The 12,668-nt window shown below is 39.6% G+C and overlaps 2 protein-coding genes across 3 annotated transcripts; one reads left to right on the forward strand and one right to left on the reverse strand.

The window, feature by feature from the left end:
• The first annotated feature begins 1,888 nt into the window (after positions 1-1,888).
• On the forward strand, positions 1,889-7,893 carry LOC111801935 (protein argonaute 7). Of its 2 annotated transcripts, XM_087127037.1 has the most exons (5): positions 1,889-2,390; positions 2,525-2,867; positions 4,514-4,895; positions 5,065-6,283; positions 6,375-7,893. In XM_087127037.1, exons 2-5 carry the CDS (start codon positions 2,739-2,741, stop codon positions 7,834-7,836), a joined length of 3,192 nt encoding a protein of 1,063 aa, XP_086983163.1. In that variant the 5' UTR covers positions 1,889-2,390; positions 2,525-2,738; the 3' UTR covers positions 7,837-7,893. The 2 variants fall into 2 exon arrangements, with proteins under 2 accessions (XP_086983163.1, XP_086983164.1); XM_087127038.1 differs by lacking the exons at positions 1,889-2,390; positions 2,525-2,867 and having other exon boundaries at positions 4,105-4,895.
• A 2,863-nt stretch (positions 7,894-10,756) lies between these two features.
• LOC111801531 (uncharacterized) lies at positions 10,757-12,634 on the reverse strand. Its single transcript, XM_023685553.2, has 2 exons — positions 11,217-12,634; positions 10,757-11,143 (listed from the first exon to the last, which is right to left on the reverse strand). Exons 1-2 carry the CDS (start codon positions 12,268-12,270, stop codon positions 10,983-10,985), a joined length of 1,215 nt encoding a protein of 404 aa, XP_023541321.1. The 5' UTR covers positions 12,271-12,634; the 3' UTR covers positions 10,757-10,982.
• Positions 12,635-12,668: the final 34 nt, after the last annotated feature.

The raw sequence follows: 12,668 nt of genomic DNA on the forward strand, positions 1-12,668 counted from the left end.
CACCCTCCCTCTTCTTTTCTCACACTCAGAAAGAAACTTGTATCAGGAAAACCAGGTTGTTGCTTGTCTACATGTGTTATGTTGGAATTGCATATGAAAGCTGGCTGTGTGGTGCACTTAACATGCTATTATGGTTACCTAGTAATGTTGTGTTTCTGGTTTCTTTCTCTTTGTTTCCGGTTGTTTAAGTAGTTTGGGGTTGTTTTCTGCCTGTTTAAGAAGATTGATAACTGGCTTTCAGAGCTGCTTGATGGTAGTTTCGTTGGCGTAAGGGGAAATGTCCTTTGCCGTTGTGTAACACGCTCCCTTCTTTGGAGCCTTTAGATGAGAAAGGACAATATGAAATCTCATATCGACTGGAGAGGAGAACAAAACATTTCTTATAAGGGTGTGAAAATCTCTCCTTAGTAGACCGTTTTAAAACCGTGAGACTGATAACGCGACGTAACTGGCCAAAACGGACTATCTCCTTTTTGTCTTTTTTTTTTTTTTGGCTTTTGATGCAACACAGTGCCTGTTGGCGGTGCACAAATCATACTAAATTCCTTTGTAGTTTCAGCCTTCTAATGATTATTAACAAATGGAAGGCTCTTCTTAGCTCCCGACTTTCCATGATGAGTCTATTATTCTACACCAAAAAAATCATCGAAACTCTCAACCTATAATCCAATGTTTGAATATTAGAATAGGCAAATAAATTATTCATGGAGATACTGTTTACAATGTACATTTAATTGGAATTCCAAACAGTGGTATTAGAATACTATTGCAGAGTAGTGCATTATTGAAGCATCCTCTGTAGCTCCGTAATTAACTATTAAGAGTAGGGCAACGTGAAGGAAACAAAGGCTTAAATTTGCTATGTTTGTTCTTATGGAGTCTTGTCTACTAAACAGTACCCAACAACTGATTCCCTCTCGTTTTTTAATTCAACCAGATTCTCTTTTTTTATTTTATTTTTGAGCTATTTCTGAATGCATGGACAGAAAGTATAGTAGACGAGTCAGCTCAAGTCATTCATGAGGGCCACAGTGTTTTGACTGTTCACATATCATTATTTTTATTCCTTTTCGTAGGTCTAAAACATCATTATTGCTAACTCCACCATTAATGGCTTCTACTTCTGTCTTCTTTTGGCCCGGGGGGTCACAGTGAAAAACACAATCAAATCCATTGCTTGGTACTAATTAACTGGGCTGCCCTTTGGTTAGAATCTAGATTTTATGGCCTATCTACCAATTCTTTTATCACTACAATGTATTCATAGGACTAATGTATCTTACTTTTGCTGGTTGGTCTTCTCAGTTCCAGTTTTAGTTTCATACTAGGCCGTGATTAACGAGAACTCATCTCTTTTGTTGAAGCGGATAACTGCTGAAAGCATCTCAATAAATCGCCCCTTTCATTTTGGGGTGACGGAGAGATCGTACCATTTAAGTCTTTTTTTTCCATTTCGATGTCCTACCCGACCTCTATCTTTTTCCTTATGTATCTATGACTTCGACTCAGGTTCAGTTCTACCCATTCAAAATCCACCAAAAAAAAAAAAAAAAAAAAAAAAAAAAAAAAAAAAAAAACTCTCCCTCTTTGTGTAAGAGTAAAAGCCTGCCAGCTTTACTTTCAAGGGTTCCTCTCCAGATTTTAGAACTAGATCAGGGAGGTTTACACACTTTTATAAGCAATGTTTCGTTCTCCTTTCCAATCGACATGGGATCTCATGGTCCACCATCCTTGCGGTCGTAGCGTCCTCGCTAGCACACCGACTCTGATACTATTTGTAATAGCTCAAACACACCGCTAGTAGATATTGTCCTTTTTGAGTTTTCCCTTCAAAGACTTGCTCTCAAGGTTTTAAAATGTGTCTACTGAGAAAAAGTTTCCACACTTTTGTAAGAAATATTTCGTTCTCCTCTCCAACCGACGTGGCATCTCATAGTGTAAGTTTCTACATTCATCAAAACTATTTCTCCACATCATTTCAACGCGTGAGATTCTGATCTTTTCTTCATTCTCCAAGTCATTGACTCCTTATTTTTAGATAAATATTACTTCTCGAAGGGCAAAGAAAAAACAATCATTTGGAAGACACAAACCTCGTTGGTAAATTAGTTTGCTCGTTTTCCAATGCAGAATATTTAGATTGAAACCCCAACAAAACAGATACATCCAAGTAGTCAATTAGGTGTAGCCATTAAGAATGTTTCTGAATAAGAGAGGCGTATTTCCTGTTGAACGATATGAATAAGTTGAGTTGAGCCTCATGATCTTGATCAGCAGCAGCAGCACTTGTATTATTTTTCCCAAAGATTATGAGAACCAGTTCAGGTGTGTTCAACTTTGGTCCATTCATGAGACCACCTCCTTCCACTTGAAGTTATCATAAGCTACAGGTAAATTCTTCTGTATCAGCAACAATAATCATTATGTGTTCTTAAATTGATCATTACCCCCACAAAAGAAGAACTTAAGGTGCATTTTTCATGTGATTTGATTGACTTAGACTTGTAATGACTTTCCTTGTCAGGTGAAGCAAAGCCTAAAATGTTGGCTGATCCGACCGAAAGCCAAGAAAAATGGGGATTAAATTGATGTTATCATTGTCGCCATAGTTGGAACATCCTTTATTCTGCGTTTTTAATACTTAAAAAACCGAAGGTAACATGCATCACACCATGTAGCATCGAGCCCTGTTCTTGTTCTTTTTAAAGTGATTCAGGCTTGGTTCATGTATTATTATTATGGCTAACCACTCAGCTTCTACTTTTCTGTGTGTATTGTCATTTGTCTTTAAGGACTGTTTGGTGGATGATAATCCAAATCACAAACTATGGTTAGATACTCGGGAGCAAATTGAATGTCAAAATCAGGTACCCTTCACCCTTGTCTTGTCCTTTGATTATACATATTCTGTTGCCTTTCACTTGTTTCCCACTGTTTCATACTGCTACAAATGGACCCACAACACTTCCAATTTTGGCTAAACAAATTCCACTCATTTTTGTCTTTTCCAGATAATTATTGGTTAATCTTGTCCACACAGATGAAAAATGAGTATAATTTATACAAAATTTGAATTAACTTGTCTCAATTTTTTTTTTTTTTTTTTTTTTTTTAATGAAAGATTCATTTGAAATTTTATAGAGTTTAAGGATATAATTAAAATTTTCAATTCATGTATTCGTCACGTTTATTAATAGCCTCAACTCAATTTAAGGTTTGGTTTCAAATTAGCCTCAATTTAAGTTCATTTTCCCTCTTAAAATTTAATTGTATTATATTGAGATGAAAAATACATTTCTTTTTTTCTTTTAGACAAAATTGAAGAATATTTCTCTCTCTTTCATGATAGAAATGAAGACATGATAGTTCATACAAAATGAAAAAGACAAAAATTATCGGCCAATATCTATAATTGTGGGTCATATTTGCTCTCTAAGTTACAATTATAAAGATTTGAGTACAAATCATTTCATTAAAAAAGAGTGAAGTACAAACTCTTATTAAGGTATAATGAATTGACCCAACAATGTATCAAAGTTGCCTCCCAAAAGTTATTACTTAATACAATTAATAAAATAGGTACTTTTTTAACCAAGAACCAAAAAAATTAAAAAATAATAAAAATAAAAAATAAAAAATCAAACAAGTTTATTACGGGTTCAAATTTAAAATTTATTGGAAAGATTCGAACTTTTAAATATATGATTAATTATAGATGTAATAGTCTAAGTCTACCGTTAGTAGATATTGTCTTTTTTGAGCTTTTACTCTAGGTTTTTAAAACACGTCGGCTAGAGAAAGGTTTCCACACCCTTATGAAACATTCTCCTCTACAACATTGACGTGGGATCTCACAATCTACCTCCATTTGAGGCTCAATGTCCTCGTTGGCACTCGTTCCCTTCTTCAATTGATGAGAGACCCCCCAATCCACCACTATTCGGGGCCCATCATCTTTGCTGGTACACTGCCTCGTGTCCATCTCTTTGAAGCTCAACTTCCTCACTAGCACATCGTCCGGTGTCTAACTCTGATACAGAAGAGCAACAGGTGTAGTATTAAAGAAAGGTACCTTTTTCATTATTTTATTCCAAAGAGATCCTAACTTTTGGTTTACTAGATCATGAAAACAAACAATTCCCATAGCTCATGAGTAGGGGTAGAGAGATAGAGATACCAAGTCCATCCCAATCCCATGCGTCCAAGTTTCCAACTTTACACCATAACGTATACCCCACCCTCCACCCTTTTCCTTTCCAGATATACAAACCAGCATAAAACCTCCATCAGGCCCAGACATATTGAACCTTAAGGAACTAAACCCTTCTCTCTCTCTCTCTCTCTCTCTTTCTGCAACAGCAACTACAGTCCCAGCAGTGACTGAGATACCTTTCAGTGCATATAAAGAAATAAAAAACACAAGCCTCTTTCTCTCTCACTGTTGTATTTCAGCACTGCTCTTTCTCATTCTTGCGCATGAAACCATCTCACTCTTAATCGCATCATGGAACAGTCAGAACACCCTAATGCTACCAGCAAATGCAACAACAAAACTGGGAGTTTCAAACCCAAGATTAACCCTCGTCACCACCACCACCACCACCACCACCACCACCATGTTCATCACCAATATCAGCATCACCAGCTATGGCAGTACTCAAATCAATATGCCTTTTGTAACCAAAACCACTTCCAAACATGCTATCCTCTTATTCTTCCCCTTCCCCTTCCTCTTCCTCCTCCTATTCCTCTGCAGCTCGCTCTAGCTCCTCCGCTTCCTCCTAATAGAGCCACTAGACCAAAACCCCACTCGCAGAAGCCTTCCTGCAAGCTCAATAACCCTCCTCTTGCAGCCACCGCTGATACCCATGTCCCAATATTAAAGATTTCCCCAGGTAAAGCTCTATGGAAACCCTTGGTTTTTTCTTTTTTCTTCTCTGTTTTCCATGATTATGGAAACCCTTGGCTTCTGCATTTCCACAGTTCTTGAACTGGGTGGGGATTGTAACCATTCTGACATTTTTTTCTTATGTTTTTGTTCCTTGAACACGTGCATTCATTCAGCTTCAAAAGGGCTTCGACTGAAAAGCAGTTTACCACATAAAGGAGGAAATGGAAAGGTGAGTGAAAGTAAACCAGAGGTATTAGTGGCTGCGAGTAGACCAGATTCTGGAGGTGTAGAAGGGCCTGTTATTCCTCTTTTAGCAAACCATTTCTTAGTCAAATTTGACCCTTCTCAACGAATTTACCATTACAATGTAGAAATCTCTCCAAACCCTTCAAAAGAAGTTGCCAGAATGATCAAACAAAAGCTTGTAGAGGAGAACTCGGATTTGCTCTCTGGGGCCTCTCCTGCCTATGATGGCCGCAAGAATCTTTACAGCCCAATTGAGTTTGTACAAGATAGGCTTGAGTTCTATGTCAGCCTTCCAATTCCCTCCAGCAAAATGAAAGTTCCTGGAGGAGAGATTAAACATAAACAAGAATTCAAACTCTTCAGGATAAGTATTAAACTTGTCTCGAAATTTGATGGGAGGGAACTGAATAGATACTTAACTAATGAAGGAGATGATTGGATTCCAATTCCTCAGGATTATCTTCATGCTTTAGATGTTGTAATGAGGGAAGGTCCAAATGAGAAATGCATCACAGTGGGAAGATCTCTGTATTCAAGTTCAGCATGGGGAGCCAAAGAAATTGGGGGAGGTGTTGTTGGTTTGAGAGGCTTTTTCCAAAGCCTTAGACCCACTCAGCAAGGCTTGGCTATGAATGTAGATTGCTCTGTCACTGCTTTCCATGAAAGTATTGGAGTTATTCCTTATTTGCAGAAGCGTCTTGATTGTCTTAGAGACCTTACTCAAAGGAAGACAAGAGGCCTAAACATTGAAGAAAGGAGAGAAGTGGAGAAGGCTTTGAAGCATATCAGAGTTTTTGTTTGTCATAGAGAGAGTGTTCAAAGATATAGAGTTTATGGCCTAACAGATGAAACTACTGAGGGTCTCTGGTTTGCTGATAGGAATGGGAAGAATCTAAGATTGGTGGGGTACTTCAAAGATCATTACAACTATGATATTCAATACAGGAATTTGCCTTGTTTGCAGATTAGTAGGAGTAAGCCATGTTATCTTCCTATGGAGCTTTGTATGATTTGTGAAGGACAGAAGTTTCTTGGGAAGCTTTCGGACGAACAGACCGCACGAATGCTTAAGATGGGCTGCCAGAGGCCAAAGGAAAGGAAAGCTAATATAGATGGTGTCATGCAAGGTCCTCTTGGGCCAAACAGGTTAATTTTGAAGCTCCTCAGAGAATTTGCTATGGAATGTTATTTGATTTTCATATTCACTTTCTGATATAACGTTTTCTTTGGCTGACAGTGGCATCCATGGAAGAGAATTCAGCCTCAAAGTTTCAAGGGAAATGACCAAATTAAATGGAAGAGTTCTTCAACCTCCCAAGCTAAAGCTTGGCGACGGTGGGCAAATTCGTGATCTTATTCCCTCCCGTCCCGACCGCCAGTGGAACCTCGTCGATTGTCACGTTTTCGAGGGAACAAGAATTGAGAGATGGGGATTAATAAGTTTCAGCAGTAGCCCAGATCAGAGATTGAGCATTCCAAGATTCATTAACCAGCTCTCTAGAAGATGTGAACAATTAGGCATATTTCTCAACAGTAAAACAATCGTCCCTCCTCAATTTGAACCAACACAAGTACTTAACAGTGTCTCACTGTTAGAATCTAAGCTTAAGATGATCCATGGAGCTGCATCTAACAATCTTCAGCTCTTGATCTGTGTGATGGAACGAAAACACAAAGGCTATGCAGATTTGAAACGCATTGCCGAGACGAGCATTGGCGTTGTAAGTCAATGCTGTCTCTATCCAAATCTTGCCAAGTTAAGCTCCCAATTTTTGGCTAACTTGGCTCTTAAGATTAACGCCAAGGTTGGTGGTTGCACTGTTGCTTTATACAATTCATTACCTTCCCAAGTACCTCGCCTGCTTCAAACCGACAAGCCTGTGATCTTCATGGGCGCCGATGTAACTCATCCCCATCCCTTGGATGATTTTAGCCCCTCCGTAGCTGCTGTAGTTGGTAGCATGAATTGGCCAGCAGCAAACAAGTATGCCTCAAGAATGAGATCACAAACACACAGACAAGAAATTATTGTCGATCTTGGCGCAATGGTCGAAGAGCTGCTCGAGGAATTTTATCAAGAACTGAACGAACTACCACGGCGAATCATATTTTTCAGAGATGGTGTGAGTGAAACACAGTTCTACAAAGTTCTACAAGAGGAATTGCAGGCTATTAAAACAGCCTGCTCTAGATTCCACAATTACAAGCCTCCTATAACTTTTGCTGTGGTTCAGAAGAGGCATCACACTAGATTGTTCCCATTCAAAATCGATCCTTCATCAAATCAAAGTGAGGTTCTTGATGAAAATATTCCTCCCGGGACGGTTGTCGATACTGTAATTACGCACCCGAAGGAGTTCGATTTCTATCTCTGCAGCCATTGGGGCGTTAAAGGAACAAGTAGGCCTACACATTACCATGTACTCTGTGATGAGAACCACTTCACTTCTGATGAACTACAAAAGCTAGTTTACAACTTATGCTACACTTATAACAGGTGCACTAAGCCTGTTTCACTAGTTCCTCCAGCATATTATGCTCATCTAGCTGCTTATCGAGGCAGACTCTACCTCGAACGATCAGATTATTCCATGGCTCATACTCGAGGCGTTAACACCGTCTCTCGAGCTGCCCCTCCAAAAACAATGCCTCTACCCAAACTTAGTGAAAATGTTAAGAAACTCATGTTTTATTGTTGATTTTTGTTGTAGTTTCCATCAAAGTATGATTAAATCACAAGTTCTTCACTTCATAAATTATTGTCCTATTATTATGAGGGGCTCCATCAGGTTTAGAGTAAAAAGAAGAGAAAAACAAACTTTTTAGAAGATGATATCATATTCATTAAAGCAATAAAGTGTTGTTACAGATGTGCAGAAGCTCCCCAAGGCTTTGGACGATCCAAATTGTCCAAACTGACCCCAGAAAAAGTCCAAAACCTCTTACACTGACAGAGCAGCAGAAAGCTCCCAAAGCAAAAGACAGAAGGTAAAGAGAGAAGGGCAGTTTGGGGAAAAGAGAGGCATGAAAATATGAATAAAGAAGTTAAATGTAGCTGACAGTACAGACTCATGCAAAGCAATGCAATCCCGAAGAACAAAAAGCAGCAGAGAAAGAAGTGAAGTGTTCTGACTTTTGGAGTTCCCATTTTGTCTTGGAAGGAAAGTAATATAACAATTTTCTTTTTTTGTTCTTTAATTTAATTTAATTTTATTTTATTTTATGTTATGTTATGGGGCTCTGTATGTATGGTTGCAGCTTTCCATCACCATTAAGGACCATTCGTCAGCTACACTTTCAAGTACCGCACGGCCTCTGAATCCGACGAGACACAAAGACTATAATTTATTGAGCCCTTTAGAGCTCATTGTGGGACCCTCCCCCAATTCATACCTCCACCTCGCCCATCGCCTCAAATTTTAATTTTAATAGATATTGCCTACTTTGACCCAGGTATGTTCAAATTTTAATTTTAATAGATATTGCCTACTTTGATCCAGGTATGTCTATCAGTCTCACAGTTTTAAAATGCATTTGTTATTAGAGAGATTTTCACACACTTATAAGAAATGCTTCGTTCGCTCTCCAACTTATATGAGATCTCACTGTTAGACGAACACGACTCTCCACAATGATATGATATTGTCCACTTTGAGCATAAGCTCTCGTGGCACTTCCATCATCCAACACTCGAAATAACTCTATGGATATAATGTTAGTTCTATCACAAGAGACGACTTTAAATTAAGAGTTATGGAACTCTCATTTATTAAATTCTATCATCCATGCTCGAAAATCTTTCGGCGTTTTGAGTAAGAATTTAGGAAGTCTTGAAATCAATTTATTATGGTATTTATTTATTTTAGCATAATTTAATATTTTAAATTATAGATACACTAAAAGAAATAATATTTTTCATAAATTTCGTTATAGGTGTAGATAACATGGCGTTGAAAGTTGTGCAGAAGAAGAGTAAGAGTAGGTTGTCTTCTTCAACCCGCTCGCTAAGAGGTCCTTCCCCCAACTAACAGTCAAAATTTCTTGGAGCTCAGGTGAGGTTAAAAAGGGCAATCATGTCAACTCAAAACACGATATCGCAAAATCAAAATCAAAATCAAAATCAAAATCAAAATCAGAAACAGAAACGAAAATCGAGGGGAATTTAGGTTAATAGTAGGAGTGAATGTAATAATATTACGTAACAAGATTCGTTAGTGTCGGTTGGAACCTTATTCTGAAGGAGGCTTCAAATGCATCAGGCAGCAGCATAGGCATCAGCGTCAGCATGAGCATCGCGCCAACGGGCTATCCATTTCCGACGTGACGTTTTCTTTTGTTGTGGCATAACATTGCGTCGGTTTTCAAGGAAGAGTCACGTTCTTCATTCAGACCTATCCAATCGACGCTTCGTCCTTTTCCTCTGCCTCTGCCTCTGCCTCTGCTCTTCTCTGCTCTGTGTTTGCCCCTTGATTTGATCGGACACACCTCTCTCTCTCTCTCATCTAACGCTCTCCCTCGCGTTTCCTCCGAATCTCACACATCATCGCATCGCAATTCGCGCATCTCTTCCCACTTTCGTCTCATCTCCCTCTGTCAGATTTGGATCCACGCGCGCTCTTCTTCCTTTTCGTCTCTCTTCTTCTCGCAATGTACAGAGACTACGAGCCATGTATTTCGTCGTTCGTCGGCTTCGTTTTTTCTTATTTGGGACTCTGAATTGTGGGCTTTAGACCTAAAGCCCAAAACTAAATGGGCTTTCTTTCGTCGTTGATCTGCTTCGTTTTTTCTTATTTGGGCCTTCGAACTTTGGGCTTTTGACCTGAAGCCCAAAAGTAAATGATGGATCGATAATAGTTGGGGTCGATAATAACTGGGCTACTACTCTTTTGACTACTAATTGGGCTCAAGTTAACTGGACTACTACTGGGCTCAATTAAGTGGGTTACTATTTAACTGGCTACTAATTGGGCTCAACTTAACTGGGCTAGTACTTGGGCTCAACTTAACGGGGCTAGTATCTGGGCTTACTTAACTGGGCTAGGAATTGGGCCCAAATTAAATGGGCTACTATTTAACTGGCTACTAATTGGGCTCAACTTAACTGGGCTAGTACTTGGGCTCAAGTTAACTGGCCTACTATCTGGGCTCAATTAACTGAGCTAAGATTTGGGGTCAAATTAAATGGGCTACTATTTGGGCTGAAGTTAACTGGGCTACGTTTTCGGCTCAAATTAAGTGGGCTACCGTTTGGGCTGAAGTTAACTGGGCTACTCTTTGGGCTCAAATTAAGTAGGTTACTATGGGGGCTCAAGTAACTTGCTATTAATAGGGCTCAAGTTAACTGACTATTAATAGTTTTTCTTATTTGGGCCTTTGAATTGTGGGCTTTTTACCTGAAGCCCAAAAGTAAATAGCTGGCGGCAGATCATGACACAACCCTTTTAACCGGGCCTGGCCCATGTTTGATGTGGATTAGAAGCCCAGATAATCCTATTAGGTAAGGGAATGGACCCACACAATCGGTATTGTTTAGGAGGATGTCCAAAAATAAGCAAAGAAATAGTGTTGCTGGAGAAGGCTATTAGAATTTGATATAAAATGGTTACACAAGATAAATAATTAAATTTAAAAAATAGCTATATAGATATTTAGTATTGATAAGGTTTCTAAATTATTGCCACTGAATCATAACTCACATCACATCACATCACATCGTTCAGAAATGGCAAAGCAAAAATGGGAAAGAAGAAGCGCTCTAAAGGCAATGGAAGAGGAAAGTTGGATGCCGGACCTCATATGTTGTTGTAATGTCGATGCCTGCCGGCTGCCGCTCATGTTTCAAGCACTAACAATGGTGTCCAAAATGAACAATACCCCAAATTTGGCCAAAATCCCACATCGCCTTCCCCAACTTCATGCATTTTTTCAAATCATTTCCAGCCACGTTTGAACAACAACAAAGAATTTGGTCGCCATTGTTTCTCGTATCCATGTTTTTGGTATCATCTACAAACAGATATCCATGTTCAATCCATCAATCAATCTATGAAACTATTATCCAATTCGAATGAAAGAATACCAATTGATCCATCCAAAACAGAATCGTCTGATATCACCATACTTGAAGATCTGCAGCTGAAGTAAAAAACTGCATTCATCATAGAATCAGTAAGCACAACAAATGAATACATAACCACCAAAAGAGGGCCTTCCCAAATCCTCGAAGACCCATCTCCATAGCTCAGTATCTTAACCCTATGCTCAAACAATCCCTCCACAAACACAGTCCCAATTGTGGATCCCAGAAATATCAAAAGCCCCACTTGAGTTTGACCCCTAATAAGAACACACGACCTAAGCAATGCCCCTGGCCCTGCAACATCTTCCAATACACAGATAACAATCCCAATGTTGCAGATGATGACAGCATTAGCAAATATAACAGAGAACACAAGCCCCCCAATCATAGCAACAGATATAATAAGATCAGGCGAAAACCCCAATGCATAAAAAGTACTGCAAACAGCACCAAGCAGAACCAAGAACGTTGTAAGACACCCAACAATCGCAAGACACACAGAAACATATGTCGTGACAAGACGATTCCATATATTACGAACTAAAGCAAGGAACAGGCCTGCTTCGAACCTTCTTTTGGCGTATGTACAATCCACCGTATGAACAACAGCAGCTTTTGATAACAAAGAAAAGGTAACGAACAAAGGAAAGCACACTGCAGAGGAAAGAATCGACTCGGCAAATCTCTGGCATGAATGTTCGATCATGGGCATCAATGGGAGCCCACTGGACCTGGCTATTAATACCAATCGGATAGTCAGCATCTTGACAGTCGACTCATCGACTAACACATTGGATAAAAAGACGGCGGAAACAGGGCAAATAAGCAAAATGGCAATAACCACAAACGCAGTAGAATTGTAGCGGAGAATCCGAACCGTTTCCCTCAAGATCTCCAACGCGCTCATCGTATGGAATTGATTGTCAGGTTCGATCCCGGAGTCAGAGGGTTTTGTTGACGCCACGGTCAGCAAACGCAAATCGTGGCATTCCTCGTCCGTCGGAGGAGTATCCCGATGGATTCCGGGAAAATCGACGGAAGAAGAGAATTCCATTTCCAGTTTCCAGACCCTAAATCCGGTGGCGCTAAAACAACAGAACCACCAGAAAGGGAAAGAACCCCATCGGAAAAAGCAGCGGCAATGGGCGGCGAATGGAAATTCAGAAGGATCAGATCTGGGGAGGTGAGAAAAAGAGATTAATTCAGAGAGAAAGAGAAGATTTCGGAGGGAAGAAGAAGAAGAAGAAGAAGAAGAAGAAGAAATGGAGGAGGGGAAGGGCGTGGTGTGGCTATGGAGAGGGAAAATGGCTATTTCGGAGGGGATTTTGGGATCCAGACGTCAAATTCCGCGACCTTTCTTTAATCTGTCATCTGTGTTGCCTCTCTTTCGGGGACAGTCCTCTTCACAAGACATGCCTCCGCCTCAAACAACATTTATTCAAATTATTATTT

This window comes from Cucurbita pepo, chromosome 9, assembly GCF_057944985.1.
Source record: "Cucurbita pepo subsp. pepo isolate OVF chromosome 9, ASM5794498v1, whole genome shotgun sequence".
NCBI lineage: Eukaryota > Viridiplantae > Streptophyta > Magnoliopsida > Cucurbitales > Cucurbitaceae > Cucurbita > Cucurbita pepo.